The sequence below is a fragment of the Erinaceus europaeus genome, chromosome 11, assembly GCF_950295315.1.
Source record: "Erinaceus europaeus chromosome 11, mEriEur2.1, whole genome shotgun sequence".
NCBI classification, from domain to species: Eukaryota; Metazoa; Chordata; class Mammalia; order Eulipotyphla; family Erinaceidae; genus Erinaceus; species Erinaceus europaeus.
The window spans coordinates 37826066-37842409 of NC_080172.1; the positions used below are offsets into that span (position 1 = coordinate 37826066).

At 41.2% G+C, this 16344-nt stretch overlaps 1 protein-coding gene across 8 annotated transcripts in view; it reads right to left on the bottom strand.

The window, feature by feature from the left end:
• Positions 1–16344, bottom strand: part of MCC (MCC regulator of WNT signaling pathway) — a 338297-nt gene that overhangs the window by 90139 nt on the left and 231814 nt on the right. For all 8 annotated transcript variants that reach the window (XM_060201290.1, XM_060201289.1, XM_060201287.1 and 5 more), the window contains 2 exons: positions 11825–11988; positions 8758–8964 (listed from right to left, as the gene is read on the bottom strand). In XM_060201290.1, the coding sequence (XP_060057273.1) occupies positions 8758–8964; positions 11825–11988 (371 nt within the window). The remainder of the gene's footprint in view (positions 1–8757; positions 8965–11824; positions 11989–16344) is intronic.

Here is a 16344-nt window from a genome sequence, read left to right on the forward strand (position 1 = left end):
ATGCTTTCTATTGGGGGTGGTGGTGTCATGCCACTGAAATCTGGAGGGTTCATTTGTCCCTGTTGTCTAACTCATTCTTATCCTGAATGTACACACTAAGGAGGAGCAACCACACTAAGGAGGAGCAACTGAGATCCTACAATGAGATGGAAGGAAAGTGCTGGAACTACGGTCTACTCCTCTCTATTCCCTCCTACAAAGTTAAGTTAGTGTGGGGAGGTTAAAACTGGGCTTGTTTATTATTTATTATCTATTGAATATGGATTATCTATTGAGTTTTCCAACTCCTTGCAGCATGGCCATTAATTGACAAGTGCCGTTGGAGACAATGGAGCTGAATAGGACAATGAATTTCAGTCAGTGTTTAGCACCAGTTTACTGTTTACAAACTAGCATCAATTAAACCAGAACTAAAGACTGGGGGTGGGGGGCAGACTTGGGAATTGGTGAGTTCTTGGGGCAAGTGCTTGACTTGATAAATTGCACACTTAACTATGATTAACAAACAGCTCCTGACCTACCACCTCCAGGGTCTCTACTGCATAAGAATGACCATGGATAGATGTGCAACAACACTGTCACAGCTGGCATGATCAGACTCTTAAAAGTAGCCCAAACCCCTGTGGAGAACAGTCTGAAGGCTAGAAGTGGACCTGTCCTATGATCCTGCAATTCCTCTCCTGGGGATATATCCTAAGGAACCAAACACACAACCATCCAAAAAAATATGTATATGGGCCATGTAGTGGCTCACCTGGTTGAGCGCATACAATACAGTGTACAAGGACCCAGGTTCAAGCCCCTGGTTGCCACCTGCAGGAGGAAAGCTTCACAAGTGGTGAAGCAGGTCTATAGGTATTACTCTGTCTCTCTCCTTCTCTATTTCCCCCTCCCCTCTCAATTTCTCTCTGTCACTATCCAGTAAATAAAGAAAAAAAAATTTTAAAAGATATGTATATACCTATGTTCATAGCAACACAGTCTGTAATATCCAAAACTTGGAAGCAGTCCAGATGTCCAACAACAGAAGAGTGGCTGAATAAGTTGTGGTATATATACATATTGGAATACTATTCAGCTATTAAAATAGGTGATTTCACCTTCTTCACCTCATTTTGGATGAAGCTTGAAGAAATCATGTGAAGAAAGAGAAGGGTGAATATTCCTTCTCTGAGTGGGATGATCCCACTTATAGACAGAAGTTGAAAGGACAGAAGGGAAAACACAAAGCAGAACTTGGACTGGAGTTGGTGTATTGCACCAAAGTAAAGGACTCTGGGGTGGGAGGAGTGTTCAGGTCCTAGCACATGATAGCAGAGGAGCACCTAGGTGGGAGTGAGGAGTGAGTTTAGTGTGGTATGTGGAAAACTGAGAAATGTTACACTTGTACCAACTACTGTATTTTACTGTTGTCTGTAAACCATTAATTTCCCAGTGGGGGGCAGGGGAGTGGCCCAGAGAACAGCAGCCTAATTTCTCACAAGGAAAGGAGAATGAATAGGAACCAAGTTCAAACACATACCCAGTGATTCCACTGGTCACATCCCCATAATATAGCCCCAGTTAAAACCTTGGAAGACTCCCTAGTTGGCAATACTCTGAGTGCTATCATCCATCATAGCCAAGAGCAGATAAAACCAACTATGTCTCCATGGGAGAAGACAGCTGGATGCTTTACATCTGAACACCTTCCAGACTTGACTTATGCCCCTCTTATTTTGGTTGATCCAGATTTGTATCTTTTTGCTATAATACAACAATATAATATATAGCTTTTTTTTTATTTCTGGGGCTCAGTGCCTGCACCATGAATTCACTGCTCCTGGAGGCCATTTTTCCCTCTTTTGTTGACCTTGTTGTGGTTATTATTGTTGTTGTTGATGTCATTCGTTGTTGGATAGGACAGAGAGAAATGGAGAGAGGAGGGGAAGATAGAGAGGGGGAGAGAAAGATAGACACCTGAAGACTTACTTCACTGCCTGTGAAGCTACTCCCCTGCAGGTGGGGAGGCAGGGGCTTGAACTGGAATCCTTATGTTGTCCCTGCACTTTGTGCCACGTGCGCTTAACCCGCTGTGCTAATGCCCGACCCTCAGGTTTTTTTTTTTTAAGTGGCTCAAAGGAGTAGGAGGATTGGTACTCTGCAAGGATTATCTGTTGATTTAGCAGATCCTTGGGGCATGAGGACATGCGAAGGCAATACCTCCTTCACTGCATTGCTCCATTCAGGGCCTCCTTTGTTAGTTCCCCAGCACTCCTGCCCTCCCTCCCCAACCCCCAACATTAGCCTTATGAATTGGGGGTGTGAGGTGAGGGGAGAAAAGACAAGTCCTGCAGCAAGCTGGATTACTTGTCCTTTTTCCTAGCCAAGGAGACAAATGACAAACATTTAAAAATCTGGAGTTTAAAGTACTTGGTTGTATTTTGAAAGACTTCAGCTGAACAAGATGACTTCATTTTTTTTTTACATGAATCTTATTAACACAGAGCAATGAAATTCCCTCATAAATGTACCACTTCAGTTATGAGCAACTGTGTTTAGGAAAGATAGACACTTGTATTTATTTTAAACTGGTGGGAATATTTACCCTCCTCTCCCCCCGCCAAACCTTCAGAGAGCCAAATTTATTAACTAACATTAAGGGTTTTAATACATCTGGCTGGGGGGCGGGGGGGGGCAGAGTTAAGACATTTTGAGGGGGGAATAGCATAGGAGTTGAATAAACATGCTTATAGAATGAATAAATTCATTAAGTAATAAAATGTTTTCTTCCTAGAAAAATTAATTCTACCTTGCCTAATTTAAGTCCATTTATTTAAGTGTGAGTAGATGAATAGTTATATTACAGAACAAATGACTGTCTCATTTAATAATGAGTTGGGGCCAATAAAAAAAAGTTGCCTGTCGTTCCTTATTTACTGCTCTGCCAAGTAGCCTAATCTGTTAACTGATATTAAAGACCTAATTCAATTAAATCTTGAACAATACTCCGAAAGCCTATTGAGAGCACTTTGTTTAATTACAGTCAGGGGGAAAGCACTAATCTTAATGATTTGGTCAGTTCAAATTCTATACATTGAATGTGGGCAAAGGAAACAATGTAGCCCCAATTTCTTGTCAGGTAATACTGATAAACTGGATTTAGAGTTCCTGTCACCATAGCAAAGGTAAGCCAACCAGTTATCATGGGGCTTCACAGGAATAAAAATGATACTATCGGGAGTTGGGCGGTAGCGCAGCTGGTTAAGCGAACATGGCACAAAGTGCAAGGACTGTTCAAGCCCCCTGCTTCCCACCTGCAGGGGAGTCGCTTCACAGGTGGTGAAGCAGGTCTGCAGGTACCTAGCTTTCTCTCCTCCTCTCTGTCTTCCCCTCCTCTCTCCATTTTTCTCTGTCCTATCCAACAATGACAACATCAATAACAACAACAGTAAAAAAATAAGAGCAACAAAAGGGAGTAAATAAATAAAAAATATTAAAAAATGATACTATCATGCAGAGCAGAAGACAAAAAGACAGATACCTCCTCAGGGAAATAAAATATATTGAGGGGTGGTGGGTGGAAGTCATCTACTATTTAACATTTAGTGACTGGCATTCAAAGTTTATCTGGCAAATTGTAGAAGACTTTCACATGTCTTGACATGTGGAAATGAAATTCACGTGTGAGTTGATAATTTGTGGAAATATTTCCCTATTTATTTATTTTTCCATCACTCCTGTCACCAAAGGTCTGTGTCCACATCCCCACCCCATAGGTAACCACTGTAGCTCTCTCACAGTCTTAAAAATAGGCTGATACTTTTTTTCTCACATTTGTATATTCAACTGTCTATATTCCACATATGAGTGAAACCATTCTATAGTTAACCTTCACCTCCTTACTTGCTTCACTGAGCACAGTCTTCTCCAATTCCATCCACTTCATTGCAAAGGACCCAATTTCACCCCTTTTTACTGTATCATACTCCCACATCTTTTTTAACTAGTCATATGTTGAAGGGCATTTGGGTTGTTTCCAAGGCTTTTGCTCTTGTGGATAAAGACACTGAGACATTTCCTCAGGAAGAAATGTAAGTTCTGGGGCCAGGAGGGGGACATATCTGGTTAAATGCACACATTACAGTTCATAAGGATCCAGATTCAAACCCCTGATCCCCACCTGCAGCAAGGAAGCTTCATGAGCAGTGCTGCAGGTGTCTCCTCGCTCTCTCTCTCTCCCTTTCTACCTCCCTTTCCCCTCTCAATTTCTCTGTCTCTATCCTAACCAAATAAATAAATAAAACAACAAAAAAGAAATATAAATTCGGGAGCTGGATGGTGGCATACCTGGTTGAGTGTACATGTTGCAATACACAGGAGCCAGGTTCAAGCCCCTGGAGCCTGCCTGCAGGTGTCTCTCTGTCTCTTGTCTCTCCCCCTATCTCCCCATCTCTCTCTATTTCTGTCTTTATCCAATAAATACATAAATAAATATAATTAAAAAATTAAAAAATATAAATTCCTCAACATTTGTATTTGAAGGTCACTGAGAAATCATATACATTTATATACTATCACATTATCTGACAAAAGGCAATGTCCATTTCCTAGTTTTTCAGATAACTTAAGGATTATTAAGGGAAATAAAAGATGACATAGTGGGAGTCGGGCGGTAGCACAGCGAGCTAAGTGCACATGGCGCAAAGCACAAGGACCGGCGTAAGGAGCCTGGTTCGAGCCCCTGGCTCCCCACCTGCAGGGGAGTCTCTTCACAGGCAGTGAAGCAGGTCTGCAGGTGTCTGTCTTTCTCTCCCCCTCTCTGTCTTCCCCTTCCTCTCTCCATTTCTCTCTGTCCTATCCAACGACAACAACAATGACATCAATAACAATAATAATAACTACAATAATAAAACAACAAGGGCAACAAAAGGAAATAAATAAATATAAAAATATTTAAAAAAAAAAAAAGACGACATAGTGGTAAATTTCCTAGATCATTCAATAGCTCTAGATTTCACTCAAAACAACTCTAATATATTTTTGAGCATTTACTTTGTACCATATCTTGTCTCAATATTTCAATCTGGTTTTCCTGTAGTAGATAAGATTAGTGATCACATTGTGACCAAAAGCCAAGGCACAGGAAGATAAGGTAACTGGGTTAGGATGAGACTAGGTTAGTTGGTCGAGTTCCAGAGTCCTAGTGCACCAGTACTACCACTTAAACCACTCTCTACATGAACCTCTAGAGCTGGAGAGAAAAATAGAAGGGAATTGACTTTTCATTTTTCTGTTAATCAAAATCATGAGCTGTATCATGGGCCTTATTAACTCAAGTTACTAAGTTAGAGGAGGGACTTTTTCTAAACCACAATATGCAATTACACCTAAGACCAACATTTCATTCACAAAACATGACCCATTAGAATGCACATGCTAAGTACAAGCACACCTAATTAAAGCATTAGTCATAACAATCAGGGAGTGTAACCCAGGAAATTACAGGTGGAGTGAATTACAGGTGGTGTGAGCATTAACACCAATCAAATTTCATCAGCTTGCCTAGATAAAGTCTGCTGACTGGGATGATTTACACCTGCTGGTGTGGAGTATCTGATACAGCAGGATACAGAAAATAAACCTGGGTGTGTGTGTTCAGGCAAAAAGATGTTCAGATAGGAGATGGAGAAATGCTTGCCTTTTAATGATGACATTAATCATAAAGGAGAAGAGTTGATATTGTCTGTTTGTTTATAGTAATTTCTTACATACTCATGCATATTGACAACCAAAAGAACTTGTTCATGGATTAAGAATGGAGTAATGGCAACCAGGGAGGTAGCTTAACAGTAGAGTACAGGACTTGGAAGCATAATGTCCCAGGTTCAATCCTTAGCACAGCACGTGTTCTGGCATCTCATGTCTCATTATGTAAATGGAAAAAGCTTTTTTAAAATTTTTTTAATATTTATTTATTACCTTTTGTTGCCCTTGTTGTCATTGTTATTATTGTTGCTGTTATTGCTGTCATTGTTGTTGGATAGGACAGAGAGAAATGGAGAGAGGAGGGGTAGGCAGAGACAGGGAGAGAAAGACAGACACCTGCAGACCTACTTCACCACCTGTGAAGCGACTCCCCTGCAGGTGGGGAGCCGGGGACTTGAACCAGGATCCTTACGCCAGTCCTTGCACTTTGTGCCACCTGCGCTTAATCCAATGTGCTACCACTCGACTCCCTGGAAAAAGTTTTTAAAATTCTTTTTAAAAATGACAGAGGGGGCCAGGTGGTAGCGAACCTGGTTGAGTGCACATGTTATAATGCGCAAGGCCTCAGGTTTGAGCCCCAGGTCCCCAGCTGCAGGGGGATAGTTTTGTGAGTGGTGAAGCAGTGTAGCAGGTGTCTCTCTGTCTCTCTCCCTCTCTATCACCCCCTTTTCTCTTGATTCTTGGATGTCTCTATCCAATAAATAAAGATAATATTATTTTTTCTAAAAATAGAGAATATCATAAAGAATGACAGAGAAGAATAATAATATAAACGTGCTAACTTTATCGAAGAACTAATTATTTCCAATGTGCTCTCAAATAATGTGATGATAACAATAACTATCCATTGTCTTCTTGAACCCGAAGACAGCAGGAACCTCACATTTCCACTATAGAGCCTAAACTTCCCCCAGTCCTGGGACCCTAGGGTAGGGCCCACTTTCCCGTATGCTTCTCCCAATTCTTATCAAATAATATTGCATCCGCTGATGACAACCTAATCAATGCAACAAGTGCCACCCCAGCATGCTTCACTTCAGACTGTGGCCAGAGGCTTCAGGTGTGGAATGACAACCCTTCAGCTTCATTACTTGAGTGAGACCTTTCCTTTCATAGTATTCTCTAATTCCATCCCAGTGGTTCACTTTCTAACAAAGTCCCAAAACCTAGATATAGACTAGGTTCCAGGAGATAGAGCATATGTTCACACGTATCCATAAACTAGGGCAAATATATACCTGAAAGCAGTAGTACAGTAGAGTTTGCAGTGAGTACCCCCCCTAACACTTCATCTCCACTATTCCAACCTTTGGGTCCATGATTCTTCCAACAATTTGTTTGGCTTTGTATGTTAACTCTCTTTTCAGCCACCAGGTTCCAGATGTCATCAGGATGCTGGCCAAGCTTCCCTGGACTGAAGACCCCACCAATATGTCCTGGAGCTCCGCTTCCCCAGAGACTCACCCTACTAGGGAAATAGAGGGGCAGACTGGGAGTATGGACCGACCAGTCAACGTCCACGTTCATTGGGGAAGCAATTATAGAAGCCAGACCTTCCACCTTCTGCAACCCACTATGACCCTGGGTCCATGCTCCCAGAGGGATAGAGAATGGGAAAGCTATCAGGGGAGGGGATGGGATATGGAGATTGGGTGGGAATTGTGTGGAGTTGTACCTCCCCATCCTATGATTTTGTTAATGTCTTCTTTCTTAAATAAAAAAAAAAGTAAGAGAATAAGAGCAATAAAAAGGGATGGTGGGTCTATTGGTTGTATTCTTCTAGAATTCAGCTTTGAGTGCAAAATCACCAGTTAGAGCACAAATAAAATGTAAGTAGGTAGCACTGCAAAGAGTGATCAAGAAAGTAAAGTAGGGGGAGTCGGGCAGTAGCGCAACGGGTTAAGCGCAAGTGGCGTAAAGCGTGAGGACCGGCGTAAGGATCCCGGTTCAAGTCCCCAGCTCCCCACCTGCAGAGGAGTCGCTTCACAGGTGGTGAAGTAGGTCTGTAGGTTTCTGTCTTTCTCCCCCTCTCTGTCTTCCCCTCCTCTCTTCATTTGTCTCTGTCCTATCCAACAATGATGACATCAATAACAACAACAATAATAACTACAACAACAATAAAAAGACAACAAGGGCAACAAAAGGGAAAATTAATAAATAACATAAAAATTGTTTAAAAGAAAAAGAAAGTAAAGTAGAAAAAAAATAGGTCTCATACTTAAAAGTGAAGTGCAGAGGGGATGTTTTTGATTAAGGGATTCATTGTTTCATCCCCAGTCCAATCATAGACCAAATTCACAGCCAAATAAACAAGCATTATGGGATCCTGAGAAGAATCTCCATCTCTGGGCTAATGAGTGTTTTAACCATTTTTCACCTAAAATTTCAGTCCTGAAATAGCAGCTCCTTTACTAATGGCCCTATATCCTGAACTAAGTGGATCTCAAACTGGCTCAGGCCAGAGGGCCACTGGCACACCAAGGTGGACATCAGGAATTAATTATACACAGACACACTTAACGCAGCACACATACCTATGCTACTACACATATGCACACATATCAAATTATTTTAGCTTTAGTAAGTCTGTAATATGAGAGGTAGCATTTTGCACTAGATTCAGTATAGAAGACAAGTAAGTACTATAAACTTAAACTTTTACAGAGAAACTGCCATAGAAAAATGTATACAATTTTTTTGCAAACTAAAAGCTAGTATTACTGCATCTTAGAAGAAAAAAACACTCTAATTGAGCTTGGGGAACCTGTGCACATCCTGGAGAATGGTTTGAGAATCACTGTGTGGATTGATTCTATCTCTGTAGGTTTGAGATTACAGAGGGCAATGGTTTTTGAATTCTAACTCTACATTTCAGCTCTTTCAAACTGCAAGGAAGAATGAGAAAGGAAAGGTGAGACCCAAGCCCACAGGGGCTACACAACTCCCAGGACTGCCTTTGAGTCTGCGTGGCAGCCCCTTCTGGGCTCCTAGGATCAGGTACTTGCTTACCCTCCTCCGGAGCCGGTCTCGCTCCTCCCGGATGGCGTTCATGGTGGCCTTGGTCCTGTTTAGCTCCTCCTCTTTGCTGCACAGCATGGCTGTCAGGCTCTCATTCTCTTCCCGCAGCCCAGCCAGCTCCTTTTCCCAACGAGATCGCTCTTCTGTTAGGTTGGGATACAGATCCCGGCCGAGAACTCCCTCAATCTCCTCGACAGTCTGCAAAATAGAGCCATAAAGACAAGTAGAGAGGGAGGGAAGAAAGCAGATTGGACAGAAGCAAGCATCTGCAGACAACTGAGTCCACAGCCACTTCATTGAAAACGGATCTCACGACTCATGGGTTGACCCCGAGCCACCTTTTCCTTATTTTCAGATGAGGCTGTGACACCTGCCTGCCTGCAGTATGTTCTATGTTATGTGGAAGCCCCCACAGTTAAAAACAGTCTCTTCCCCACATTCAAGTGTGTGTTCTGTACTATCATGTCTACAACAATGTGTATTTCCGTCATCTATGTTCCATAACCAGGCAGCAAGCCACTTAGCGATCCTTACAGTGCAAACTGCATACAAAATCAAACTTGAAGTTTCCTAACCTATAAGCGTCCCAAGTTCCAAGTCGGCAATATGACAGATCATGCCAGTTTCCGGAAAGCTTTTAGTGTCTCATCACAACTCAAAGGGTGTGAATGAGATTTAGTCCCAAGATGTGAAAGACAAAAATAAACCTCTATGACACAGAAAAGAGAAATCTTATTGTGGAGGTTTCTAAAACATCAGGGGCTACATTAATTAAGAAGACAGATATGAACTAAAAAAGACTTTTAAAATTACTTGAGAGTTTTTACTAATCTATTTAAAACACTGTATTGCACTAGGGAGATAGCATAATAGTTATGCAAAAGACTTTCATGCTGGAGGCTCTGAAGTCCCAGATTCAATTCCCAGCACCATCAAAGCCAGAGCTGAATAGGACTTTCATCACAATATCTCTCTCTATCTCTCTCTCTCTCTCTCCCTCTCCCTCCCCCTCCCCCTCTCCCTCCCCCTCCCCTTCCCCCTCTCCCTCTCTCTCACCAAAATAGACAAATAAATAAATGGTAAAAACAGATATTGGGCCTCTGTTACATTACTTCATCTTAATTTTGTGACCCAGGTCTAGTGATTCAAACTGAAAAGTCTGGAAGAAGCTATGCAAAGAGAAACTGTAAAGTGTTACTTGAAAAAAATGTCCTCAGACTTTAGACCCAGATTTCTAGCAACAGAAATCCCAAATTGCATAGGGAGCTATGGTATCTCAAGCCAAGTCATGACTCATGTTTCTAACACATTTCTAACACATCTAGGTGTGTGTGTGTGTGGGGGGGGGAACATACTTTCTTTACTATTCATTTACACTTACTGTCTTTTGGAAAAGGAACTATAATTCAACTGACACATGAAAGAGAAGGCAAAATTACTATGTAATGGCAGAGGGTATTGAAAAGGTGTGAGAAATGAAAGGTCTTGGAAATGAAAAATATGGATGACCATGGAGGTAGCTCAGTGGTAGAGGACAAGATTTGCAAGTATGAGATCCTAAGTTTGATGACTGACATGGTTTTTATTATTTTTTAAAATTTCATTATTATTACTGTTATTTTCTGCCACCAGGGTTATTGCTGGGGCTTGGTGCTGGCACTATGAATCCATTGCTCCTGGCAGCCTTTTTTTTTTTAACTCTATTTTTTTAAATTGGATATGACAGAGAGAAATTGAGAGAGGTGAAAGAGACAGGAAGAGAGAAACAGAGACACCTGAAGATCATGCACTTGTGATACTGGGGGGGAGTATATCTGCTGGTGGGGAGTGGGGGTTCAAACCTGGGTCCTTAAGCATGGTAACATCTGCAGTTAACCAGGTGTGCTACCACCTGAGCCTCATGATATTCTATACAACTGAGTGATGGATGCTCTGGTTCTCGTTTTGTCTCATTCTTTCCCTCTATCATGAAATAAATAAATATTCTTTAAAATATTTATTTCTATTTTATTTATTTATTGTTGAATAGAGACAGAGAGAAATTTAGAGGGGAGGAGGAGTAAATATAGGGAGAGAGACAGAGAGACATCTGCAGCCCTGCTTTACCACTCATGAAGCCTTCCCCCTGCAGGTATACCCTGAAGGTATTTTTCAAGTAACATGGTACAGTTTCCCTTCCCAAAGTGCTCCCCCGACCCCAGACTTTTCATTCTGAATCTCTAAGCTTAGGTCACTAAATTAGGGTGAAGAAATGCAAAGATGACGGAGGCCCAGTGTCAACAGGGCTTAACATTCTCATTGTTTATGAGTTTGTGCAGATGTAGCAAATTCCTCTTGCCTGGCCCCCTTGTGCAATAATAAGGTGAATGCACGTGAAAGGGGAGGCCTAGATCTTAACTCCAGTGTGCTTAGGAAGGAGGATTCATTCAGGCCTGAATGACCTGTCAGCAGCACATATTGATAACTCCGGAAATCATATTCTAGAGACTTTAAAGATTTCCCAAAACTTCCAAGTTAATTTTACAACCTAAGAGGACTGCACTGAAAAGATATGGATTAATGTTAGTAGCATAATAGTAGTTTCCAAGTAAATTGTCAGTTTTGCAAGATAGTCAGGATCTTAATAATGATTTTTTCTAATCAACTTTTTAATATATATTATTATCTTTATTTATTTAATGGATATAGTCAGAAATTTAGAGGAGGAGGGAGTTAGGAAGGGAAAGAGACACTTGCAGCCCTGCTTCACCACTTGTGAAGCTTCCCCCTGCAGGTGGGGACTTCTTGAACCCAGGTCCTTGAGCATTGTAATGTGTGCTCAACCAGGTGCACCACCACCTGGCCCCTCTAATGTACTTTTAAAAATATTTATTTATTTATTTATTTTTGACAGAGACAGAAAGAAGTTGAGAGGGAGGTTGAGAGAGAGAGAGAGAAACATCTGCTTCACTTCTGAGAAAAACATCACTGAGTGATATTTGACAAAATCACCTCAGGAGAGCTACCTCATCATTTCCTTGATATGAAGAAGTCAGACTGAGGTTGGGGGAGACTCTACCTTGATAGCCAAGTCACAGTGCTCACTGGCTGTGGTGAGCTGCTCAATGTGCCTGTCCACCTCAGCCACTGAGAGGCTGCAGCTACTCTTCTTCCGGCAGCAGACCACATTCTCCAGTCCTGTCAGCACCCGCTGTAGTTCTGAGTTGAGGTCACTGCAATTATCTGTGAGTGAACATGGGCATGAGGAGTTAGGCAGGTGGGCAATAAATACTCTCCAACTCATTTACCAGGATGATCCCATTCAGGTAGGACAGAGTGGCAGTGGTCAATCTTTAATGCCATACAACCTAGTCTTACAGGCTGTTGGCATCACTTCTGATACTTGGAGCCAATCTCAAGTTTTTATTAAGGAATTTTGTAGATAGTCACGACTCTTGGAATTCTCTAGTCTTTCACTGGAAGGCAGCCATGTCTCAGTCTTCTGGCTATCTTCCCATGCAAGAATTCATACAAATGATTCCAGGAAAATTGTTGGCTTGAAAAGACCTAATACCTAGGGTGAGCAAAGACACTAGGAATTTAAAAAAAAAAAAAATGGAGCAGTTTAAGATACATTACTTAGCTTGCTGAGTCTACCATCAGGACTTTTATCTGATACAACCAATAGTTAAATGCTACTATTGCAATTTAACTTCTTCCAGCAAAAAAAGGAATAACCTCACACATATATTCTTCATATTTTAATATTACTAAAATATTTTGATTCTGACTTAAAATTATGGGCTACATTTAATTACCAGACATCAAAGGTTTAGCTTGTCTGGGAAGGAAATTAATTAGTTTAACGTGAGCTAAACATAATCACAGAAACTTGAGGAGAAATTAAAGTCTCCCAAAACACAAGTAACCCATCATTTTGAACTCTATGACCATTCCATTCTTGAAGATTTTAACTAGTAGTCTCCTAAAGCACATTCTTTCCCAACATCCAGTCTGATTCTTGAGTGAAAGAAACTAGCTTCATAGTTTCCTTTCTTCACTCCTCCTGCCTTCTTGTCATGGTTTCACACTAAAGTGGTCAGCTGTGTTTGGTGCTTACCTTTGGAAGACTTAAAGAAAAGTCATCCCTATAGGCACAGGATTTATCCCAATATTTTTATAAGTTTGATTTGACTATCTCACTCTATAAAGTACCTACATCTAATAAGAAGACAAACCTGGGGCTTTCATTCCAATCAATGTACAATTATTCCCCTTCCTGTGAAGTTACTTTCTCCTGTCAGTCACCATTACCGATCCAGTTACTTGGACCAATTTTCAACCATGTTTTCCTTTGATCTCATATCCTAAACCCAATCCATCTTTTAACTGCCACCTCCAAAACTCATCCCAATGACCTATTCTTCTCATCGCTGTTGATACCACCAAGCCATCTTCATTTCTCAACTAAGCCAAAGGAAGCCTGTTAAGAACATATCAGATCATGTCTCTTTCTTAGACAAACCATTCATGTAGTCATTCAACTGAAGTCCAGACTCCTTACCAGAGTCTATAAGACTCTGCATGATCAAGACTGATGTTCTCAACCCAGGATGTACAGGGAATTCCCTGGTGTGCTTTTATAAAATACCAAATGTCCAGCTCCACCCCAGACCAATTAAAGCCCAATCTATGAGGGGTGGGGCTTCGGCACTGGAAAATTTTAAGTTCTTGAGGTAATTCTCATGTGTAGTCAGGATGAGCCATGTGCTCCTTACTTCATCTGACCATCGCCCTCTTGTGTACTCAGCTGTCTGGCCATTGCTGGGACAAGCCAATTCCCACCTGCCCCTGGGCTTCCTTTCCCTTTACTACTTTTTCTACTGAAACTGATTTCCATTCCAAATCTCCACGTCTTGAGCACTCAGCTCAAATGCCACCTCCTCACTATGTTCTTCCCTGTCTAAAACACAGGGCTTTGCCTTCTTTCCCTACTCTTTTCTCTAACCCATTATCCTGTCTTCTTCAGGACAATTATTACTATCTGATCTGACTTCTGTGTTTATTATCTTATCTCTTTTAAAATGTAAGTTACATGAAAGAAGGACCTTTGATCTCTCTTCTCAGTGTAACACACTTCTATTGTGGAGGTGAATGGACATCTTATGCAGGGTTCACTGGGGCTCAGTGCATGCACTATAAATCCACTGCTCCTAAAGGCTATTTTTTTTCCTTTTGTTGCCCTTCTTGTTTATTGTTATTGTTAATATTGTTGTTATTGCTGTCATTGTTGTTTAATAGGACAGAGAGAAATCAAGAGAGGCGGGGAAGACAAAGAGGGAGAGAGAAAGATAGACACTTGCAGACCTGCTTCATCGATTGTGAACCAGGGACCAGGGACTCAAACCAGGATCCTTGCACCGGCCCTTGCGCTTTGTGCTATGTACGCTTAACATGCTGCGCTACCTCCCAGCCCCTGAAATCACTTTTAAGTGAGGAAATACAAACAGCACGTGGTTACATGTTTCAGTGACAGCAAGACTAGGAACATAGACTCTGTCAATAGTACCACATTTTGCATCAGCCTCATGTTTTTTGTCTTTCAGACTGATCATGCCCTGAGCTGCTGACAATTGAGGGATCCTCCGACTACAGAATGTCTTTGGGAAATGAAGACATGCTCCTCAGTAACCACACTTACTGGAGCAACTGTTGCCAAAGAACATGTATTTCTGGGTAGTCATCAGAGAAGTCTTTCCCAATGATCATTTACTTATAGGGGCAGGGTTTCCTGGTACCCTGAGCTGAACACATCCTGGAGTATTTGCATTATTAAGTGTACATGAGTGAGATAAAGAAGAAAAGACTGTTTTGTCATTTCACATGAATTCCCCCAGCACAACCCCACAGAAGCAATGATCACATTGATGTGTGCTGATGGATCTTACAGAAGACTTAAAAGGTAGTTTTCTTGTTGTTATAGGTAACAGGAAGAGGATGAGAACAAGTGTTTCTCATTCTTTAATTAACTGGTCACTAAGTCCTGGCCCTAGACTAGAAGCAGGGCACAAAGATGAATTTGAGATTTGCCTCCACCAGAGAGGTTTACAGACCAATGTATAATATAAGTAAGCACCACAGTCTCTTTTCTGGGTTTTCCACTGCACCCTGGGGGGAATAATTGTAGAATGTAAGACACAAGTACAAGACAGAGAATCAGGAGGACAGAGGAGGCCATTTAACATACAGACTGTAAACAGCTAATGAGCATCCTTCCTTCAAACCAAAGAGGAAAACACATGCTCTTTTTGCTAACAGAAAGCTGAATGTATAAAAACACAATTTGGAAGATGAACTCTACACATTCTACCTTGTTAACCACATAATTCCACATGATAGTTTTACATAAGCTCCACTTGTGAGCAGGTGCCACTTTCCTGGCCTTTGTCTTTGTTCCCTACTTGGAGTTTTACAAGAGAACATAATGGGTAGGCCAACTGTCACAATGGTCTATAACATAGCACCAATCACTTGCTACCGTTCATTCACAGCATCAGTAGAATGGGTACAATTATCTTTTCAGGATCCGTGACACACTCTTCTAAATACACACTTCCTTTGGCTGACAAAGGCCTGCCTGCACAATCTGACTCCTGACAGATGCAAGAGCTCCAACAGCAAAGGTTGAAGCAGTTCAAGTTATGGGACTAGAGGTTCAAGATAAGCTCAGCTAAGGGACAACCAAATATTGAAAAAAACAAAACAAAACAAACAAAAAACCCTAAAATACTCATATACAGTTCCAAACCTCAATGAGATTATCACCTAACACCCACTAGGATGACCACTACATAGACAACATCAACAGTTAAAAAAAAAAAAAAAAGCAGGTGGAGAGGTAGTTAAAATGGAATCCTTGTATTCTGCTGGTGGGAATGTAAAGTGAGGCAACTGCTTTGGAAGATAGCATGATAGTTTGCAAAAACTGAACACTGAACTACCATATGATCTAGCAATTTCATTTGTAGATATAAATGCAAAGGAACTGATAGAAGATTCCAAGCATATATTTATTTACAATAGCCAAAAAGGTACAATAGCCAAAAAGGTGCATATAACCAAATGCCCCTCCATGGATGAATGGATAAACAAAATATGACTTAGATGTACTATGTAACACCATTGAACATTACAAAGGAAGGAAATTCTGTCATAGACTACAACATGTATGAACAAACTCTCAGGACATGATATTAAGAGAAATAGGCTAAGTGGAAAGAAAAAAAAGATAAATGCTATGGGTAGGGAAGATAGCATAATAGTGATGCAAAAAGACTTCCATCATAAACCAGAACTGAGCAGTACTGGGGGTGGGGGAGGAGGGGGCAAATACTAAATAATTCCACTTATATGTGGTACCTAGATAGAGCAGTACCTAGAGGTGAAAGTTAAGAAAGACAGAAAGCAGAACAAGGCTGGGGAGACAGCCTAATGGTTATCAAAAGACTGAGGTTTTAAGGCCTCAGATTCAATCCAGATCACCACCATTGATCAGAGTTGAGCAGGGCTCTGGTAAACAAACAAAAACAAAACAAACAA